The sequence below is a fragment of the Macaca mulatta genome, chromosome Y, assembly GCF_049350105.2.
Source record: "Macaca mulatta isolate MMU2019108-1 chromosome Y, T2T-MMU8v2.0, whole genome shotgun sequence".
Taxonomy (NCBI): domain Eukaryota; kingdom Metazoa; phylum Chordata; class Mammalia; order Primates; family Cercopithecidae; genus Macaca; species Macaca mulatta.
In genome coordinates, this window is record NC_133427.1 from 7,710,205 (window position 1) to 7,733,473 (window position 23,269).

Consider the following 23,269-nt stretch of genomic DNA (forward strand, 5'->3'; position numbering starts at 1 on the left):
AAAATTATTTACATACTTTCCTGTCACTAGAAAAGAGGGGAGTATAAAGTGTTCCATGGCTGTAATTGCAGTGCATAGAACTAAAACTCAGATTACTATACTTCCTAAATGTAAAGTGGTTATTAATTTTAGCTGGAGGAAAGCAGGAATGTTCAGAGGCAAATGAAGATTCTGCAGAATAAGCAAGCTCAGATTGTGAAAGAGAAAGTTCACTTGCAGAGTGAACACAGCAAGACCATCTTGGCAAGAAGCAAGCTAGAGTCTCTTTGCAGGGAACTTCAGCGTCAAAATAAGACATTAAAGGTTAGTTGGTTTATTTTACTGTGTTTCAGGAAGTATATAGGCTGCTTATATAATCACCTTGTATCTACTTAAAATAAATTCTTGCTCTATATCTTTTAATGGGAATTAGTTGCTATAATGGCTACTCGTTAACTGGCTCAGGTACACTTGTGCTGGCAGATCAGATTCCTAAGCAGAGGACTTTGTAAACATCTTAACACAGAGATACCTTGCTTTTTGCTTTGCTTGAGCTGATGCTGCTTGTGAGATAACTCTAAATTTAAGACTCACTCTATGTGAATTTTGGTTTCAGATTCAAGGGTAAGCTCTACCTTAATCTAGTGTATACTTGATCACAGGGAATCTAGATGGCATTGGTTTTTATGTTCACAGCTCTTCTGCTTAAAAAGCTCAGAGTTGCCAGACTTTTTTTGTTGGTCTCTGGTGTAGTTGGTTACCATGTCCTCTTTTGGTAATGAGTGAAAAACTTAGCTGAAATGAGAAACCAGTAGCCATAGTCAGTGTGAGTTTGAGAAAGAAAAACACATTGTAGAGCTCTACTATAAAAGTTAATAGGATACATTTCTAAACTACATTCTGCCATCCTTGGCTATTTGGTTGCTAAATACTTTTAGAATATTACTTACAACTAGGCTGATTATAACAGAATAAAGATTAAGTATGACACCTTGTCTCAATAACAAGTAAAAAGCAGAGATCCTGGAAAGAAGCTGCCATCCATCAGAGGAATTTGTCTGACTTTGTGGTATTGCCAGGGGGTGTATAGTTGGAGTATTATTTTGATGGTGTGGGATCACCCTCATCACAGTAAACTCTCAAGAACATAGGACAGCTTGTGAAATCGGTTCTTACTTGTAAGGTTTGTGTTTATTTTTCTTGCTTTTGAAATATTGGATTTAAATATAATAAAAGTAGATAGCACTGTTAATATTTAGACTGTATTGATAACTGTGTAGGTAGAGGTCTTTTGACACTTGTATCCTAGTAAGATTTTGAAAGTAAACTTTGTAAAATAATGATTTAGTTTGTCCCTTCCCTGTTATAAAGTGGAAAGTGTGACTCAGAATGTAGGCTGCAAGATCTTCAGGCTGATGTAGGATGATATACTGCCTAACCAGTGAGGATGACATTTGGGAAAATAATGTGGCAAAAACTGTGTGGAGCAGCACCTCATTTATGTGTAATTATAATATAGTGAATATCTGGATCAACAGAGAATACTTATTTTATAGTAGGGCATTTACTATTCTCTAATTATCTACTTAGAAAAAGCTGCTTGCTTTTAAAGGAGAGATTTCTGGTCATAAATAAAGGGGAGGAATTATAGTTTGAAAGCAACACATCATGGGAACAATAAATGAATACACATAGCAATTACTTCTTTTTTAAGAGTTTTACCTATAGATTTACACCTTTAACTTACATTATTTTGGATAATAAGGAAGAATATATGCAGCAGAAAAAAGAGGAGGAAGAAGGTCTTAAAGAAATAACTGCACATTTCCAAATTACTTTAACTGAAATTCAAGCCCAGCTGGAACAGCACGAAATACACAATGCCAAAGTGCAGCAGGAGAATGTGGAAATGGAAGAGAAACTAAAGAAGCTCACTGACCAATATGCACTGAGGGAAGAGGTAAACGGCATTTGGTTTGTTTCTAGACAGCTGCTCACCAGTAGCAAAAGCTACACCCTACCCAAAAGTAAAAACTCTTTCACAGGACAGTATTTTAGAACTTCTGTGTATGCACAGTGGAAATTACATGTTTCTTTGGAAAAGAGTAGACACCTGTAAACAGAATGACTAAATTGGAGCATCACTTGGCCCAAGTGTCAGTGGAGTTGGATAAGTGAAGTGATTTCTAGGAGATGTGTACCACTTGTCTCCCATATGATGCCACTGGATTGTCATTATAGCATACAGATATTTTTCTCTTATGCAGTCTAATAATATAGATTTGGTCCCCAGATACTCTGTATCAAATTTCTGTGACAATCTGAACAATATAGATAGGAGAATTGTGCTATTTGTGAGAATAAGGAACCTACTAATAACCCATCACCTAGTCATATTGTTTATGTAATCAATGAAGTAAAAAGTTTGTGGAGGACTCATAATTGTTGAACCTGGTCATTGGAGTTATTTTATACATTGATGTGGAAGTTGTATGATGTCTAAATCAAAAGCAAAAGGTGATTCCCTGCTTATTTGTTTTAATTTTTTCTTTACTTTTAGAGGTCAAATATATAGGGTAAGATTTCCATTTTCAAAGGATTAATCCCCTTTATTATGCTTTAAGCTAGCAAGATATATATTGAAATCCTTACTTAGTAAATTAAAATTGAAAATAGAAAGTGACAATTTAAAATTAATAAACAGTAAATATTATTTTATGCATATCAAAATGTTAATTTACACCTTTTCATGCTACTTTTGAAAACATTTTTCTCAAAGATTTTGAATATCTTTTAAAACCATTTTCCTCTGTTTCAGGAACGTTTCAAACTTATTATGGAAGTTGCAGACTTACAGTAGAATATATCACTTAGCTTTAGCAGTTATTTACTTTTGTTTCTAGCAACTCTTGTTTCCATCTATTTTTAAACAAATCCAAGATGTTATATCATTTTATTTATTACTGTTCGAATGTGCATCATGAAATAAGATTCTTTTTAAGCCATAACCACTGCACTATTTTTAGACCAAAAGGTTAAACAATTACTATGTAATCGCATACCTTGTCACTCTACTGCTTAAATATCTGTTACTTCTCTTTTTCTTCGGATTGTTTACATCAAGATCAAAATAAGGTTTATACATTTTATTGTTTTAATATGTCTCAACTCTTTTTAGGATGTAAGCTTCCCCCCCTTTTTTTTTCCTTGGAGTGTATTTATTAAATAAATTTTTTAGGCCTGTATAGTGAACTTTTAAAAATTTGGTTTATTTTATAAAGCATGTTGTGAATGTCATCAGTTTTTTTTAAAAGGACCCTTTAAATTCCATTGTTTTAAATAATGGTATTAAAAATGATTAATTTTATTTTATTTTTTATTAGTTTACTATTTAGGATTTATATTATTTTAACTGTATTAAACTCTCCAAATTTGCTATAGAAGTAGCAGATTGAGAGGGTACATATGTTCAAATTGTACTACTTGTAAGTCTTGTTTAGATATTATAGTCTTTTTCTTTTATTAGAAAATAATTGAATAATGATAAAATCAGTTGCAGATTAAGACAGATTATCTGTTGCAGTGTCCTCAAAACTTAATTTAAGTACATTGTTTTCACCTAGCATTTCTTCCTTCACAGAATCCCATGTGTGAAGGGAATTCCTAACGAGTTTATTGCATATATGTAAGCACTTAACAATGTAGCTTTTAATTAATAACATGATTTTACCAAATGTTTAATATGTGCCAGACATCAAGCACCTTATACAGTTTAATTATTGCATAGATTTGGACAGCAACTCTGCAAGTTAGGTATGGTCATCCACCTTTGAAGATAAGGAAACTGTTTCACAAGGAGAAGAGCTTGTCCTGGATCATACAATAAGCTAGGATTTGCTCCAGACCATTTTTTTCATTTTATCAGGCTACCTACAATTAAGGAATTTCAGAAGGTTTTGTGAACAAAAAAATGTCCAGAAATTATGTGTGTAATGAATGATTTTGATCTCCTCATCCATCTTTTTCTTGATAAAGTATCAGCTTTTTTTTTCAGTGTAGGGCAGAAGCAGGAAGCACAAATATTGTGATGGAAACAGTCTACCTCTGATAGGGTGGGGCATGGGGCAGCAGTTAGAGGGTTGTGCTCTTTCCAGTGTGGGATAGTTTGCAAGATATCTTGTAGCCACTTCTGCAGTGACAGGGACAGAGGGAGTCAGTATTCTTAGCTACAGTGGTAGCAACAGAAAAGAAGAGTAAGCAGGGTTCTAGAAATTTGTGTTATGTTTTCTCCCCACTGTTTTTCTTTCTTTGGTTAGTGATGGAAGAAATTCTGTTTTCCTGTAGCAAATTAATAAAGCGTTCAAACATAAGGAATTACAACAACAGCTTGTAGATGCCAGACTTCAACAAACAGCACAGCTGATAAAAGAAGCTGATGAAAGACATCAGAGAGAGAGAGTGTTTGTAAGTTCTACTTCTTGAAAAAAAAAAAAAAGATTGCCAAAATTGTAACCAAAGCCATTTAAAACAAACCCCTCACTTAACATAGTACCAGCAATGCAATTTTGTTTCTTACTGTCTGGATTTGGGATATGTGAGAGAGAGAGAGAGAGAGAGAGAGAGAGAGTGACTGTGTGTGTGTGTGTGTGTGTGTGTGTGTGTGTGTGTGTGAATATATTAAGCTTTCTGTTTCTGATGAAATTTTCATATGAAATTTACTGGAGATAAGATTAAATTAGTGGAAAAACAAAATAATATTGCTTTCTATGTGGTGGTCACCAAGTTAAAGAATTGTGCCAGTTATTAGGCAAGTTAGGCCTTGAGAGTTAGGTACAGTTAACTTAGTGAACTTAGCGAATATGAGACTTCTACCTAGTATTACATTTCATTTTTAAATAAGCAACTTAAAAATTGGTAAATGATTTGTTTACTTTGATTGATTATATTCTGGTATAATTTTCTGACAAAATTATCTGTGTCTTAGTCATCATTGTTGCTAGAATATGTATTCAGATTTTGTCTGTCCATAATTGAGAACACAGAAAAAATCTCATTTGAGTATATGCATTTACCCCATGGAAATGAAACTATATTCTATGAATGAAAAATTTGACAAATGATTTTCATAATGTGGTGTATTACATTTTCTTCCTTCAAGTAATGTAAGCCCTGAGTAGCCCTGTAAGCATATTGTGAATATTTAGTTCCTTCATGTTTTTCTCATTCAAACCTCTCATATTGAATGAGTCTAGGGTTCGGAGAGATGTTTCACACAGCATGTCTCTTCAGTGCAAGCTGACAGGTATCAGTGCACAACTAAACTTAATTGCACCTTTCAATTTGGAATATACATTTTGTATATATCTATGTATATCTATGTGTACATTTTAAGATATGTTTAAGGCTTATTTACATAATATGTGACATTTTACCTCAGAAATTCAGTGACTGAATTTCATAGCTGCTTACTATGCGTCTTTATTATCTGTTTCTGAAAAACTCAAATATTAATTAATCTCTTTTCTTCCTTTAGCTGTTCCTTGCCTGTGGTTTTAAAAAAGTGACCAGAAACTAGGTCTCTATTTTCATTGCTTTGCTGCATATTCTTTTAACCTGCTCTTGTCTTTTACAGAGTTGAGGGGCTTTCTAAATAACCTAGATAACGTCAAGATTCTTAGCTGCATTTTCTGTCTGTATGTGTAGATGTCCAGTTATTTTCATGTAAAACATAATATTTCAACCCTAAGTATTACAAACTTTATTATGCTTCTAGGCTACTTTTTCTCCTTAATTATTTTCTCCAATTATTCCTTCATTCCTAAGTGTTCACCAGTGGGGCAGATAAGAGATACAAGTAGTTGGAAATTGAGATAATTGGGTTGACCTGTCATTATTGCTAGGATAATTACTGGAAGATTAAACCTATCTGTTTGATATTTTGACCGTGTTTATAATTGTTGTTAGTATTCTGTCAGAATGTTTCTGTTTTCTAGTTGTTAAAAGAAGCAACAGAATCGAGGCACAAATACGAAGAAATGAAGCAAGAAGAAGCACAACTGAAAGAGCAGGTAACTTAACAACAGAGAATAGCAGAATTTATGTTTCTTTCTTCCCAGCTACAGACTAGAACAGAGGATTTGATCTCTTGTCCTCTTGGAAACTTTCTCTTCTTTTAGGGTGACCAATTCATTCTGATTTGCCTTGATTCTTTTTTTTGTTTGTTTGGCACCATAAATGAGTTTTATTCATTTTGGCACCCCTACTTCCAGGTTGATTGTGATGGCTGATTGTGATGGCTGATTGTGATGGCTATTTTGAAGGTCAGCTTTCCTCTGTTCCAGATACTTTTCTAAAACCTTTAGAATTTTGTCTTATGGGTAGCTACATGTAATCTTAAAATATTACAAATGGCCAGACAGTCCTGCTTCACCAAAATATTTTGTGTGTGTATGTACGCTTTCTAAAAAAATATTGGGGCTGTCTCCAGTTTTCAGTCTAGACACCCATAGTGTCCCATTCTAGTCTTTGCGTGCTTTTATTGTTTGAGGTAAAGGAAACAGATACTTTCTAAGGAAAAGTATCAGAAATGTTGTGCAGAAAAAGCGTAGATATGTGTGATTTTCCAGAATATTGCAATGGAACATCTGCATTTTGTGTACTTGATGTGAAAGCTCTTGATTTAGGATACTGCAATAATAAGACTATTGTTAGTCTTAAATTGAATAAAATGAAGAGATTTTGGAGCAAAGTTGGAACAGTAAGCACCAGATCTATCTCAGAAGACAGCAGTATTAACAACCAGTCACAGAGTTAAAGTAACCAAGTGAAGAAATCAAAGCCATAGGATAAAAAAAGGATATTATCAAGAAACTTACCATTAACTGGCCTGATCTAAAAGTGAAAAAAAAAAAGAAAAAAAAACTTTTCTCTCATTTTGTTATGGCTTAAAGCTTTCAATTTCATAAAACAAAATAAATTCCATAAAAAAAAATGTTGTGGTTCTCACCTCTGAAAGTTTACTAATACCAACCTAGTCTTCATAGACAAGAGTAGTTAGGTGTTTCTTTGTATAATCATCCTTGTAATGCTAAAATACACTAACATTGAGACTGACATACATCTTCATATGTACCCCTTGGAACGATGTTTATCTTTGGGAACAGTTTATCATGTAGCCATATTATGTGAAGCAGCCAGTTGATAGTGAAAATTTAGGAGACATTGAATATCAGAAGTCTGTTGAACTTTCTATTATGTAGAAATTTTAAGCCCTTTTTATATCCCTACAGTTGTCCATATAAATAGAGATGAAAATTAATGTGGAGAACTTATAAATTCCCCAGCTGGCTTTGGAAGATGTTCCTGAATGTAAGAGTCATTGATAATGCTGTAAAAGAAGTCACCAGAGGACTCTTACTAAATTCCCTGCCAGCTCTGTTTCTCTCATTAATAAAGCTTCTATTTTTTCTATTTCTGTTAGTCAAGAGGATTCTGTGATTTGTACCTTGAAATCACAGAATGTTCTTGTTTAGCTACAATTTTTTTCCTTTGCTGAACCTCTTTTTGTGGTACCTAAACGGGGCTGTCTTTCCCAAGAGTGTCTTATTTTCTGCTGTTAAAACATGTCTTTTCCCAGGATTTGCTAGTGATAGTCAGTCTTTGTATTGCCTTGATGCACTGTTTAATAATCTAGCCATGGAGGCAGCCAGATATGATGGTAGTTGCCACTTACTGGCTATCCACTCTGGGCTACCCACTTGAACTTTCAGATGCGACAACCTTTACCTGGATGTTTCATCTTTATAAAATGGACCATAACCAAACTGCTAATTTCTAATGGCCAACCACCACAAGAACAGCTCCCTCACTCTGCCTGAACCACTACTATTGCCGCCACCTCTAGGCAGATAGACTCAGAGGCTCTGTCAGTGTCTGCTAACAAATTATGGGTATTCTCCAGTTTGCTCTACATTTCTTATTTTTATTTGATAAATATTAGATGTACATATTTTGGGGGTACCTATGATATTTTGTACCTGAATACAACATGGGTGAAAATGGGCAGACATTAAGTGAAATAAAACAGACACAAGATGACAAATATCATACATTCTTATAAGTAGGAGCTTAAAAATGATCACAGGAAGGTAGAGTACAGAATGAAACTGAAGATTGGAATGGTAATAGAGAAAGGGAATGAAGAGAGGTTGGCTAATGGATGCAGCTATACGAATAGATAGGAGGAATAAGTTCTAATGTTCACTAGCAGAGTAGAGTGATTGTGTTTAACAACAATGTAATATTTGTTTCAACATAACAAGAAGAAAGAACTTGAAATGCTGCCAACATGTAGAAATGATAATATTCAAGATGATGGACATACTGTTAATGGTTATTTGATCATTAAACATTGTATACAAGTTCCCCTACATTTCTGTGCCTGCTGTTTCTTTTTATCCTGGTCTATGCCCTTATCTTTCTATAAGCATGGTTTGGCTGCCATATAGCTCTCTCTTCTAGTTTAATATCATTGGTAACTTTGTTTGCTATCTTCAGCACCCCTTAATCGCCGCCCCCCTTACCCTTTCACACGCACACACACAGCATGCTTCTAAGTACCTTCTTTATGGTTATTCCCTCTGACTGTGAGTGGGCTAGGTGCTGTCATTCTCTCCTTTATCTTATTTAGGTGGCTCTGTTTAATATCCTTAATACAGCATTGGTGAAAGTTGAAAGGCAATGTTTGTGAATATTCTTTTATTCTATTTTACTTTTCTTGGGCAAAATACTTTATTCTTCTGGGCCTGTTTCCTGAAGATAATGTAATTACATTAAGGTCTCTAAAGGATTTCTTTCTGGTCTAAAATGAAATCATTCAGCTCACTTTTGAAGCCTAAGTCAGACATTATGTATATGAAGCTTTCCCTAAAATGTGGATTTCTTTGAAGTCCACTGTATTGACTCCTAATATGCTTTCACCCCTACTTTGCTGAACCTTCTATTTTAAGTATGAAAAAAGGTAACTAAATGTAACATTCTGCTTGGTTTTCTGCCGTTATTCTCCGACTTAAAATGTCTATGATGATGGGTTTAAAAGAAAATTGCTTTTTCAACCTCTTTTAGGTTTTTTTCTTAACTGTACTCCTACTAATTTTCTCCCCCATCGAACTGTTCAGCTTTTGGTTTATTTTTCTGCATACATAAAGGAAAGAGTTAGCCTTAATATTAAAGTAAGAACTAGTTGCCTTCAAGTAAGCTAAATACTCTAAAGGGATGCTCTTTTTATAAGAAAAGTTTTTCAAATGTAAGGAGACTTGGTAATACCCAAAGCATTATGGTTATATGAAATTCACAGCTATAGCACTATACTTCAGTTTGTATTACATTTGATGGAGTAGAGCTAATAAGTGATTTTACCTTTTGTTTGCTTGTTTGTTTTGTTTTGTTTTTGTGAGACAGAGACTGCTCTGTTGCCCAGGCTGGAGTGCAGTCGTGCAATCTCGGCTCACTGCAACCTCCACCTTCCGGGTTCAGGCGATTCCCCTACCTTAACCTCCCAAATAGCTGGAACTATAGGCAATTGGCACCATACCTGGCTAATTTTTGTGTTTTTTAGTAGAGATGTGGTTTCACCATATTGGCCAGGCTGGTCTGTAACTCCTGACATCTTGATCCACCCGACTTGGGCTCCCAAAGTGCTGGGATTACAGGTGTGAGCCTCCGCACCTAACCGTACATTTTAACATTTACAGTTAATATGATTAAGACAGTGAAGTTTCAGTGCATTCCAGTGGGTTATAAAAATTTCAGGGATATATTCTGCAGTCCAGGGATTGAGTGCGTGCTTCTGTTGTTTTTCAGTCATTTATCAAACCTAATGTTTATTTATATTAAATTTTTTGAAAGTTATTATGTTATTTTAAAATATTTTGGGGTTTTAAATTGCTTTTCTGAAACTCTGAATATTTGATCATTTTTTTTCTATAGCTTTTCCTTTATATGGATAAGTTTGAAGAATTCCAGACTACCATGGCAAAAACCAATGAACTTTTTACAGCCTTCAAGCAGGAAACGGAAAAGGTATCTACATATTTTTAATAGAATATTATGTAAAAAGTAATTGATATTAGAGGCTATTTTAAACATAACTGTGGCCAAGCATGGTGACTCACACCTATAATCCCAGCGTTTTCGGAGGCCAAGATAGGAGGATTGCTTGAGGAGAGGAGTTCGAGACCAGCCTGGGTACCATATTGCTACAAAAGTAGAAAAAAAAAAAGGTCGGCAGACGTGGTGGTGTGCAGTGGCAGTCCCAGCTACTCGGGAGTCCCAGGAAGAAGGATTATTTAAGGCCAGGAGGTTGAGACTAGAGTGAGCCATGATCATGTCACCTTTTAGCCAGGGTGACAGAGGGAGACCCTGACTCTGAAAGAAAAACCAAAAAAAGCATAATTGCTACTTATGTGAGTTTATATTAATCTTTTTTTTTTTTCTTTCACCAGCTTATTCAGGCATTTTGCCCTCAAGTTGCCCCAGAATATTAATTATCATGACATTCTGAGACTTCTATTATAATTAAAGAGAATTCTTCCATTAAGGACAGTTTATTTGTAGATCATTTTTGTTTAGTCACCTCTTTTAATTACTCAGTTCTTTCACATACCCTTATGTAAACTATAAATTTTATATAAAATTATTTTAAAAATCCAGGCCACGGAAAGTAGTGATACATCTTGGTAGGAATAGCTTTATTTCTCAGGACCTAGCTAAACCTGAAATGTCTTTACTCTGAAATTTAAACTCTCTCTCTCTATATATATATATATTCACACAGTATACAAGATGTATTCTTAATACAAAATTTAAACTGGTTTTTAAAATTAGGTGTAGAAAAATGTTCTGGATTATTCCAGTTCAGAATACAGGCTAAAATAGCAATTTTAAAGAGCAGAATTATCTGTCGCCCTAAATAAACAGATAGCACTATGGTTTGGAACATGAACTCTGAAACTGATATCTCTAACTTGCACTTTATGACTTCCTTAGGGTGAGTCATTTACCTTGGCATTTCCCTATTTAAGTTGAGATTTTTAAAAAATGTGCTGATTGGGAATAGTACAGTAGTTATGTCTGGGAAATTCATAGGCATTCAATATATGTTAGTCTTGATTATTATTAGATCTTATGTAGTTGAGTTTAGTCAGATTTGAGCTAATACTTTCAGTGCTATAGATGATCCTATAACAAGTTATTTCCATAACACATCTTTCCATGTCTTTCTTTTCTCATGGTTAAAAATAAAAAGAGCAAAAACATCTAATATACTTCAGTCAATGCTTGGTTGTATAAAATACTCAAATTACTATCTTCATTACCTTTTAGACTTACTAATTTGGAGAATTCATTGAGTTACAGATTAGTTCTACCTGCCTATCCTTTCAGTTGTGACTCCAGTGGAAGTGGAACTGTTAGGCACAGTGAAAATGTTAGATGGACTATAGCATATGCTCACTGTTGAAGCAGAATAGAGTTTAAGTCCTTTCCTTAATGGTTGTAAAGATCAGTGTAGTTCAGCACCTAAAGCTCTTCCCATGGGTTTTGTACGAGTTTGACTTGTGATAAAGTTTTGTGTGTTAACCAAAGCGCAGGACATTTGTTCTATCTTAACCTTATTCTTCTTAACATTACCTGTATTTCGAATAAAGCTGGTTGAAGGATATACCTAAAGTTTATCCTGAGTTTTTGGGGATTTGGTTCTTATAGTATAGGTTCTTCCTCCCCTTATTTTTGGACCATTTTGGTCTTTAGCAAAATGTGAAATAAAGCAATCTTGTGAATTGAAAGGATAAATGAAACTAAGGATTCAGAAATGTTAATATCTCTTTCCTGATTACTTACCTGAATTATGCTACCTCTAGTTCTTACCCTGATTTGCTTTCAGATTCTTGAGCTACTTTGGGGCTGAGAGTATATAAAATAGTCTGATAGATAGTTTATCATTTCTCCAGAAAACTCATGGACATTTTTTCGTATATGTTGGGAGTAGGAGGTCTCAACTCTACTGTTCACAGCTGAGCTAAACTATACACTATTGTTAACTGAGAGAGTTCAGCTACCATGTGCTCATTCCTGTGAAATTAAGGACAACAAATTTGTTTTATTTTAATGTGAAACTTCTGCTTTGGTTACTGCTGCTTTTACCATAGGAGCCTCTGAGATAAGCTTTACTAACAAAAGACAAATACCACTTAAACTCTTATAAAGACAACACAGATGTCAGCTGGTTGAGAAGAGTATAGTGATGGAGGAAGGGAAGAACATTGTAAAGTTATTTCTGTGGTGGATCAGGAAATGAAACTTAGAATTTAAATTTATGATTATGTTGATTCACAGCTGACAAAGAAAATTAAAAAACTGGAAAGAGAAATGGTAATATGGTGTACCAAATGGGAAAATAATAATAAAATACTTCTGCAAATGGCTGAAGAGGTAAGAAGGTGTTACATGACAAAATAATGGGTACTTACTTACTTCAGTATGAAGACTAAGTCATTATTTAGCCTTAACTAAATAACCTCTGAAAGTATGTCTTTACCTTCAGAATTGTACCTAACAACTACAAGTTTTATTTATATACTTTCATGCAGCGAGTTAGATTTTCTTGCATATGATTAACTTCTTTGCCTCAACAAAGTTATTATCTCAGAGTTTTGTTGTAGAAAACTTTATTGTATCAAGATTTTGCTTTCCTATATAGCAAAGTTGAGGTTACACAAACTCAGCCTTATCAAACTGACTTCCCTGTAATGAAATTTTTTGCTTCATTAGTTTCTAGTGTTGCCCAGGAATTTGCATTTCTAGATATTCAAGCAATGCTGATATTCTTAGTTCAGATTCTATGACTTTGACAGTCACTTGCTCTACATTTAGAAAAGATAGCTTTATTCAGATTTTCCCCTGAGAGCATTAATTAGTACCTCATTTGCTTTTCTACCTTGATTTATTCATTTCCAAAAGGCAACTAAGTACATTTTTCCAAGTTTGCTTTAAATATATCTGAGATGCATACCATTTGCAGTCACTTAAGTTTTATTTTGTAAACTTAATTGGACTAATTATAACATTTCATAAAAAAATGTTGGAACATGCTTTTCTCAAAAATGGTAGAAAGGAAGAAAAACCCATGTAAAAATAACTTTAATGAACTCTTACTGCTGGCATTTTTTAAACATTTTCCCAAGTTATTTTTATTATACCAGTGATAATATTTATAGCAATAATTATCATTTAATGGTAGGTATTATAATGTATAATGAGTTGATTCAGTTAGATTTCACAATTTACAGTCTACTCAGTCATCCTATTAGACTTCAGTAATGACATAAAATGGCTAAAACTATTTATATTTGGGTAGAAAAACTGCAAGCAGATAAAAATAGCATCTTCCCTTAATAGTTGGATATGATTTTGTTTTATGGTCTTTATATATATATATATTTTAGCTCTTTACTAAATAGCTTATTAGATGATAGAAAAAGTATAATATAGCTTATTTTAATATCCTAGTTAAAATTGACAGTTATCACTTTGAAATTTTTTTTCAGAAAGCAGCTGTGCATTCCCTTGGTGAGTTATTTTATATAAAAAGGAAATTAACAATTATAACATTATCTTTGCTTCTATAGGAAAACTTATGCTCGCATTTTTGATGAATAGCTTTAATTTTCTTCATACTTCACTAAGTCAACTTAATACTTAAAGTCAAAAGGTCCATTCTGGTTACTTCACAGAAAATAACAGAGATAATTTTTATTGCATTGCATAAGGATAATTTTAAATATTTAACATAGCACTATATAGTGAGGTTTAAGATGTGAATACAAAGCAACTTTTTTTATTATGGCTCAATTTACTGAATTTTGGATACAGTAACCTAATGATATTTAGTGAGGCTACATCTTTTTTTCTTACAGAAAACTATTCGTGATAGAAATTATAAAGTTTTTCAAATAAAATTGGAGCGATTAGAGAAGCTGTACAAGGCTCTTCAAATAGAAAGAAATGAGCTCAGTGAGAAAGTGGAAGTTCTGAAAGGGCAGGCCTCTGTGAAAGTAGCAGATGCAGATTTAGCAGTGCCTGTGATGCATTCCTGTGCTGACCTGGATTCTTCCAATATGCTGACCACTTCCTCTAAAAGAGCGCCAGGAGTCCGCTTGGAGGCTGACCCCAAAGGAATGAATGAGGCGAAATGCTATTCAAAAGGCCCTCTCCACGGGATCTCTAGGCATTGATTAAGATGAAGTATGATCATTGTATTGATGGATATATTTTGTGTACATATTTCTCTTTTAGTTGTAACTATTGGTTTTGTATGAAAATTTCCTCTACTTTTTCTATCATATCTGTATTTTTTTAGAACTACTGGACTGTATGGTACAGAAAGCTTCTTACCAATTTCCCCAACTATGTTGCACATCAGCCTTATTTTCCCCCTTTATTGGAACGCATGTTTTCATTGCCTTGTACTTTCAAAATGTATGTTTGTGTATTCATTACCTTAATTTGAGACTTTTTTATAATGGTTTCCTAATGTGAAATCAAATACTAATTTAAACTCTGGAGCCCATAATATATATATAAAAGAAAATATGAACTGATTAATATTGTCACATCATTTAAATGACAAGTAAAACTCCAATGGATTAAGAAACAAGCATGGCATATTTGATTCAGATCAGGTTTTTAACAATATTTATATGAATTGCCAAATTGATGTGACTGTAAACCTTGAATTCCTCAAAATTGGCAGAATATATTTTATATATATATATATATATCATTTAAATGTACATGATGTTAAGAAAAACCAAAACAGTAGCATATGCAGAAGTTACTGGACCAATAGGCTTAATGTTTATGAAACTGAAAATTGTTCTGCTTTATTTCAGGTTATCAATATCTAGATCTCTGCACTTGGCATGGAAAATTCTGAACTATTTATTCCTTAATTTTTCTTTTATTTCAGTTGCTCATGTAGCTAAATAGTTTTACGTATATTCTCTCATCAGATTTGTGGTCTAATAGAGGTAGAAAATGGAAATTTTCCCAGTACTTAGAAATATGGCACTTAGGAAGAAGTCTGGCATGTGAGTTACATATACAATTACCCTAGTGACTATGATAATCAAGGGGGCAGATAGCAGAGGAAAATAAGTTAACATTAAATTTGACAGATTTTATTATTTTGCCACAATTAGCAAAACAAAAATACCTTCCCCCGCTTATCCCCCAGCTTTTTATAAATATTCCATTCAGGTACAAAACAAAATACTGGACCCACTTCTTTCAGGAGATGAAGATACCTTATATACTCTAAGGTTAATACCAGCAGTCATAGTTTATCAGAACTCTGCTTGATGTAAGCTCTTAATGTTATACTAAGGCAATTTCTTAGGCTGTGAAACTTCTTTGTGGTACTTGTTTTGTGTGAAAGGTAAATTTTGGGGAGAAAGCAGTGTAATTGACAGAACTTGGTCTGTTGTTTTTGGCATACTGTTTCTGTTAGATATCCTGTGTTATAACACAATATTAAGAAGATCTGGATTGTATTTTGGAATTTGGTTTCCTTTCAGAATTATTCCTCTGGCTAGCAGTGGAAACAACAACAACAAAACCCAAAGGAACCCTTTGCAGAAGATTCCTTTGTAAATGGCCCTGTGGCATGCCCAGTATCTGCAGTGTTCTAGAATAGGAGTTGTCAAAACTCTCTGTTTGCTTAGGCTGCAGAGTTGAACATGTCCATAAATGTATAGAATCTGACCCTGTTTTTCAGCCTTGTTTCTGGACACTGTAGCTGACCAAGAAAATGTTTAAATGTTGAGATAACTTAAATTGTTTTGTTATATCATTCTGGAGTTGTAATATGTATAGTGGCAGGGAATTCCAAGCTATAGAAAAAACATGAGTATAGAATAACAGAGTGTGTCATCTTCAGATGTGTTTTAATATATTTCTTGATAATGAGACTAGTATTTCTAAGTTAATGGAACTGTTTTATTACACCTGATAATCACAGTTCACTTGTCTATTGCAGAATTATCTACCTCTTTCAAACTGTAAATGAAAATAACTGTGAAAAAAAGGATACAGTACTGATAAACACACTGCTTTGTTTTTATCTCACCTCTTTTTTAAGGATATGATTTTATAAGAGGCAGTTAGTTCTCTTTTGCTTTTCAGGACTTCTGTAGAGTATTTTTTTTTAACCTAGTATGAATTTTATTTTACCTACTCAACTTCGTTCAGCTTAACTAAAGATATAATGGTTAATAATAGTCTCTGTGTATTCTTTATTATGAATGTCACCTTGACTGTTTAACAGTCAAGGTCAAAAAGAACTGTTGGAAAAAGTTGCTATTTCTCACACCTTAAAATGTAGTTAATAGCACAATTTAAATATGCATTACCATGTGGTTAGTTGGCAAAAATAATTTCATTCAGTCAAATCTCTGTTAGCATGGCCACTCCCAAACTGCCCTTTATAGTAGGTAACTTTAAGATTTCTATAGTTTAACTTCTGGCAAGACTTTTAAGAATCACAATACCCAAGAATTTTTCTACTATCAGTAAACCTTAGTCTATCCAAATTTACTTGGAACTGAATAGATATAAGCAGCAGGTGATACTTGTACAAAGAATTTCAGTGTCTTATTATTAAATTAGTCATGAGTGAGTAAAAGTTAATATAACATTATGTAAACAATTAAATAGCTTTTACTTTCTAGACCAGGGATTCCAAACCCCCAACTGGTAGTGATGCACAGCAGGAGGTGAGCAGCAAGTGAGCAAGTGAAGCTTCATCCCTGCTGCCAGAAAAGTTGGGGACTGCTGTTCTAGACAACCCTGAAGGAAAGCAAGTTGAGGCACTTTTAAAAGAGATCAAGAAGTAATGTCATGGAAAATAGAAATAGGGAGAGCTAAGAATCAGTTTCATTGAAACAGCCATTAAATAGGCAAAAACTTCAACTCTTTTGAACTCTGGAATCTAATACAAACAGAGACCCCAGGGTACCACTTAGTTTAGAATGGAGAGACTGCTAAAGCCCTCTAAGGATTGTGGCATTTGACTATCTGCCTACTATCCCACGTCGTCCACCTTGGCAATAGTTGTGGAGACAGCAGCGCCACATTACTGGTGTAGCTTACTGGCTTTAACAACATGAATGAAATATGAACATAACTTGAGGTTAATTTAAAAAAGAACAAGACAACAAAATTTGCTAGTGTAGTAAAAGGAAAGAGCAATAAATATTTGTAAATACATTATAAGATGAGAAAGATCTTCAATTAATAACATGTTCACACCTTAAGAAAAAAGGAAAAAGCAAACTACTAGCTACTAGAGGAAGGAAATAAATATTAGGGTATAGATACATAAAGCAGATAATATAAAAATAAAAGCATCTATGAAATCAATGGTTCCTTCTTGGAAAAACATCGAAGCTGTCAAACCTTTAACTGAACTTCCCTGAAATGAAAGAAGATGTAAATAAGTAAAATTAGAAATGAACGTGGGGACATTACTACTCCACAATAAAAATGGCTTTAAGAAAATACTATCGAGCCAGGTGTGGTGGCTCACACCTGTAATCCTAGCACTTTGGAATGCTGAGGCTAGTGGATCACTTGAGTTCAGGAGTTCAAGACCAGCCTGGGTAAAATGGCAAATCCCTGTCTCTACAAAAAATAAAAAATTAGCCATTGGTGATGGATGCCTGTAGTCCCTGGGTGGCTGAGGCAGGATCCCCTGAGCCCAGGATTTGGAGGCTACAGTGAATTGTGATCCTGATAGTGCACTTCAGCGGGGGGCAAGAGGGAGATACTGTCTCAAAACAGAAAATACTTTGAACAATCGTATGCCAACAAATTAGATAACTTACATGAAATGTATACATTCTTTTTTTATATATTTTAAGTTGTAGGGTACATGTGCAGAATGTGCAGGTTTGTTACGTAGGTATACACGTGGCATAGTGGTTTCTTGCACCCATCAACCTACATCAACATTAGGTATTTCTCATAATACTATCCCTCCCCTAGCCCCCCATACCCCGACAGGCTCTGGAGTGTGATGTTCCTCTCCCTGTCCATGTGTTCTCATTTTTCAACTCCCACTTATGAGTGAGAACCCCTTCCCTTTCCTCTTCCTTTTTCCCTTCCCCTTCCCTTCCCTCCCTTTTTATCTGAGGTGGGAGTCTCACTGTGTCACTAGGCATTCAGCGGCACGATCTCAGCTCACTGCAGACTCTGCTGAAGTTCAAACAATTACTCTTGTCTCAGCCTCCCTAGTGGCTGGGACTAGAGGGTCCGCATCACGATGCACAGCTAATTTCTGTATTTTTAGTAGAGACAGGGCTTCACCATGTTGATTAGGATGGTCTCGATCTCTTGACCACAGGTGATGCACCTGCCTCAGCCTCCCCAAGTGCTGGAATTACAGGCATGAGCCACTGTGCCTGGCCTTGGTTTTCTGTTGTTGTGCTGGTTTGCTGAGGATAATGGTTTCCAGCTTCATCCATGTCCCTACAAAGGACATGAACTCATTCTTTTTCATGGCTGCATAGTATTCCAGGTTATATATGTGCCACATTTTCTTTATCCAGTCTATCACTGATGGGCATTTGGGTTGGTTCCAAGGCTTTGCTATTGTAAATAGGGCTGCAGTAAATGTAAGTGTGCATGTGTCTTTATAGCAGAATGATTTATGATCCTTTGGATACCACCCAGTAATAGGGATTGCTGGGTCAAATGGTATTTCTGCATCTAGATCCTTGAGAAATTGCCACACTGTCTTCCACAATGGTTGAACTAATTTACACTCGCACCAACGGCATAAAAGTATTTCTATTTTTCCGCAGCCTTGCCAGCATCTGCTGTTTCCTGACTTTTTAATATTTACCATTCTAAACGTGAGATGGTATCTCATTGTGTTTTTGATTTTCCTTTCTTTAATCACCAGTGATGATGAACTTTTTTTTCATGTTTTTTGGCTGAATAAATGTCTTCTTTTGAGAAATGTCTGTTTATATCATTTGCCTACTTTTTGATGGGGTTGTTTGGGTATTCTTTACCTGTAAATTTGTTTAAGTTTCTTGTAGGTTCTAGATATTAGACTTTTGTCAGATGGGTAGCTTGCAAAAATTTTCTCCCATTCTGTACATTGCTTGTTCACTCTTATGATAGTTTCTTTCACTGTGCAGAAGTTCTGTAGTTGAATTAGATTCCATTTGACAATTTTGGCTTTTGTTGCCATTGCTTTTGGTGTTTTAGACATGAAGTCTTTGCCCATACCTATGTCCAAATTTTCTTTATCCAGTCTATAATTGATGGGCACTTGGGTTGGTTCCAAGTATTTGCTATTGTGAACAGTGCCACAATAAACATGTGTGCATGGGTCTTTATTGTAGCATAATTTATAATCTTTTGGTTATATACCCAGTAATGGGGATTGCTGGATCAAATGGTACTTCTAGTTCTAGATCCTTGAGGAATCACCACACAGTCTAGCACAGAAAATCTGGAACAGAGCTATAGGAGACAGACTGAATCAGTAATCAAAATACTGACACTTCTGGGCCCCATGGCTCATGTTTATAATCCCTGCCCTTTGTGAGGCTGAGGCAGGTGGATCTCTTCAGCGTGGGAGAATGAGGCTGCAGTGTGCTGAGATGACACCACTGCACTCCAGCCTGGGTGGAGTGAGACCCTTTCTCACAAAAACACACACAAAGAAACAAAAAATACACCTTACACAAACTAAGACCAGGTAGCTTCAATGTCCAAAAAATGGAAAAGGAGTGAACACTTCCAACCTCATTCTATAAAACATTACTATAAAAACAAATAAACTTCATGATCATATAGATTGATACAGAAAAATCATTTTAAAGTGCTATCCTTCCATGACTAAAAACACTCAAAAACTAGCAGTAAAGGGAACATAGGAACTTTCTTAACATGATAAAGGACTTCCTCAACATGCCTCACTGCAGCCTTGATCTCCTGGGCTCAAAGAATCCTCCTGCCCAGCCTCTCATGTAACTGGGAATCCATTCATGCACCACCATGACTGGCTCTCATTTTTGTTGCCCAGGTTTGTCTCAAAACTACTGTAATCAAGTGATAATCCTACCTCAGCCTCCCCAAATCCTGGGATTGTAGACCTGAGCCATCATGCTTGGCCAAGAGCATTTATAAAACACAGTTAACATTTAAGTTATAATGAACTATAGACACCCTGTGAATTGCATGCCTATATGAACACATCTCATGTACCCCATAAATATACACACCTACTGTGTAGTAACAATTTTTTAAAAATGTAAAAACCACAATTAACATATTGAACAACAGTCTTCCCCTGAGGTTAAGAACAAGAAAAATCTATTTTTTGAGTATTTTACTGATTTTCAAGTTTTTAAAAATTACACAAACACTACATTCTTTTTATAAGAATTACCATTAGTGCAATAAATGAAAATTTAACTAGCAAAATTGTTATCATTCTCCTGCCCTCTCCCTCTCAGTCTCCAGAGGAGCCTCTTGTAAAGGACACCCATTTTTACTTTTTACAAGACATACAAGTATTTTACAAGACACACAAGCCTTAGGGGTTAGGCCAGAAAAAGATATGACATTACCATATAACAGGTATTTCTGTCTTTATATACTAGCAATGAAATTTGTGAAAATTTTCAAAATTGAAAATTTAGAAAATAATCCTAATTACAATGTGGTTTTTTTTATTTTTATTTATTATTATTATTATTATACTTTAAGTTCTAGGATACATGCGCATAACATGCAGGTTTGTTACATATGTATACATGTGCCATGTTGCTGTGCTGCACCCATCAACTCGTCAGCACCCATCAACTCGTCATTTACATCAGGTATAACTTCCAATGCAATCCCTCCCCCATCCCCTCGCCATGATAGGCCCCGGTGTGTGATGTCCCCCTTCCCGAGTCCATGTGATCTCATTGTTCAGTTCCCACCTATGAGTGAGAACATGCGGTGTTTGGTTTTCTGTTCTTGTGATAGTTTGCTAAGAATGATAGTTTCCAGCTGCATCCATGTCCCTGCAAAGGACACAAACTCATCCTTTTTGATGGCTGCATAGTATTCCATGGTGTATATGTGCCACATTTTCTTAATCCAGTCTGTCACTGATGGGCATTTGGGTTGATTCCAAGTCTTTGCTCTTGTGAATAGTGCCGCAGTAAACATACGTGTGCATGTGTCTTTATAGCAGCATGATTTATAATCCTTTGGGTATATACCCAGTAATGGAATGGCTGGGTCATATGGTACTTCTAGTTCTAGATCCTTGAGGAATCGCCGTACTGTTTTCCATAATGGTTGAACTAGTTTACAATACCACCAACAGTGAAAAAGTGTTCCTATTTCTCCACATGCTCTCCAGCACTTGTTGATTCCTGACTTTTTAATGATCGCCATTCTAACTGGTGTGAGATGGTATCTCATTGTGGTTTTGATTTGCATTTCTCTGATGGCCAGTGATGATGAGCATTTTTTCATGTGTCTGTTGGCTGTATGAACGTCTTCTTTTGAGAAATGTCTGTTCATATCCTTTGCCCACTTTTTGATGGGGTTGTTTTTTTCTTGTAAATTTGTTTGAGTTCTTTGTAGGTTCTGGATATTAGCCCTTTGTCAGATGAGTAGATTGCAAAAATTTTCTCCCATTCTGTAGGTTGCCTGTTCACTCTGATGGCAGTTTCTTTTGCTGTGCAGAACCTCTTTAGTTTAATGAGATCCCATTTGTCAATTTTGGATTTTGCTGCCATTGCTTTTGGTGTTTTAGTCATGAAGTATTTGCCCATGCCTATGTCCTGAATGGTACTACCTAGGTTTTTCTCTAGGATTTTTATGGTATTAGGTCTAACGTTTAAGTCTCTAATCCATCTTGAATTAATTTTCGTATAAGGAGTAAGGAAAGGATCCAGTTTCAGCTTTCTACTTATGGCTAGCCAATTTTCCCAGCACCATTTATTAAATAGGGAATCCTTTCCCCATTTCTTGTTTCTCTCAGGTTTGTCAAAGATCAGATGGCTGTAGATGTGTGGTATTATTTCTGAGGATTCTGTTCAGTTCCATTGGTCTATATCTCTGTTTTGGTACCACTACCATGCTGTTTTGGTTACTGTAGCCTTGTAGTATACTTTGAAGTCAGGTAGCGTGATGCCTCCAGCTTTGTTCTTTTGACTTAGGATTGTCTTGGAGATGCGGGCTCTTTTTTGGTTCCATATGAACTTTAAAGCAGTTTTTTTCCAATTCTGTGAAGAAACTCATTGGTAGCTTGATGGGAATGGCATTGAATCTATAAATAACCTTGGGCAGTTTGGCCATTTTCACGATATTGATTCTTCCTGTCCATGAGCATGGTATGTTCTTCCATTTGCTTGTGTCCTCTTTTATTTCACTGAGCAGTGGTTTGTAGTTCTCCTTGAAGAGGTCCTTTACATCCCTTGTCAGTTGGATACCTAGGTATTTTATTCTCTTTGAAGCAATTGTGAATGGAAGTTCATTCCTGATTTGGCTCTCTGTTTGTCTGTTACTGGTGTATAAGAATGCTTGTGATTTTTGCACATTAATTTTGTATCCTGAGACTTTGCTGAAGTTGCTTATCAGCTTAAGGAGATTTTGGGCTGAGACAATGGGGTTTTCTAAATATACAATCATGTCATCTGCAAAGAGGGACAATTTGACTTCTTCTTTTCCTAACTGAATACCCTTGATTTCTTTCTCTTACCTGATTGCCCTAGCCAGAACTTCTAACACTATGTTGAAAAGGAGTGGTGAGAGAGGGCATCCCTGTCTTGTGCCAGTTTTCAAAGGGAATGCGTCCAGTTTTTGCCCATTCAGTATGATATTGGCTGTGGGTTTGTCATAAATAGCTCTTATTATTTTGAGGTACGTTCCATCAATACCGAATTTATTGAGCGTTTTTAGCATGAAGGGCTGTTGAATTTTGTCAAAAGCTTTTTCTGCATCTATTGAGATAATCATGTGGTTCTTGTCTTTGGTTCTGTTTATATGCTGGATTATGTTTATTGATTTGCATATGTTGAACCAGCCTTGCATCCCAGCGATGAAGCCCAGTTGATCATGGTGGATAAGCTTTTTGATGTGCTGCTGAATCTGGTTTGCCAGTATTTTCTTGAGGATTTTTGCATCGATGTTCATCAGGGATATTGGTCTAAAATTCTCT

The 23,269-nt window shown here is 35.2% G+C and overlaps 1 protein-coding gene across 1 annotated transcript; it reads left to right on the forward strand.

Annotated features, from left to right (window-relative positions):
* The first annotated feature begins 5,756 nt into the window (after positions 1 to 5,756).
* On the forward strand, positions 5,757 to 14,424 carry CYHYorf15B (chromosome Y open reading frame, human CYorf15B). Its single transcript, NM_001145535.1, has 4 exons — positions 5,757 to 6,047; positions 9,967 to 10,059; positions 12,373 to 12,468; positions 13,953 to 14,424. Exons 1-4 carry the CDS (start codon positions 6,015 to 6,017, stop codon positions 14,268 to 14,270), a joined length of 540 nt encoding a protein of 179 aa, NP_001139007.1. The 5' UTR covers positions 5,757 to 6,014; the 3' UTR covers positions 14,271 to 14,424.
* Positions 14,425 to 23,269: the final 8,845 nt, after the last annotated feature.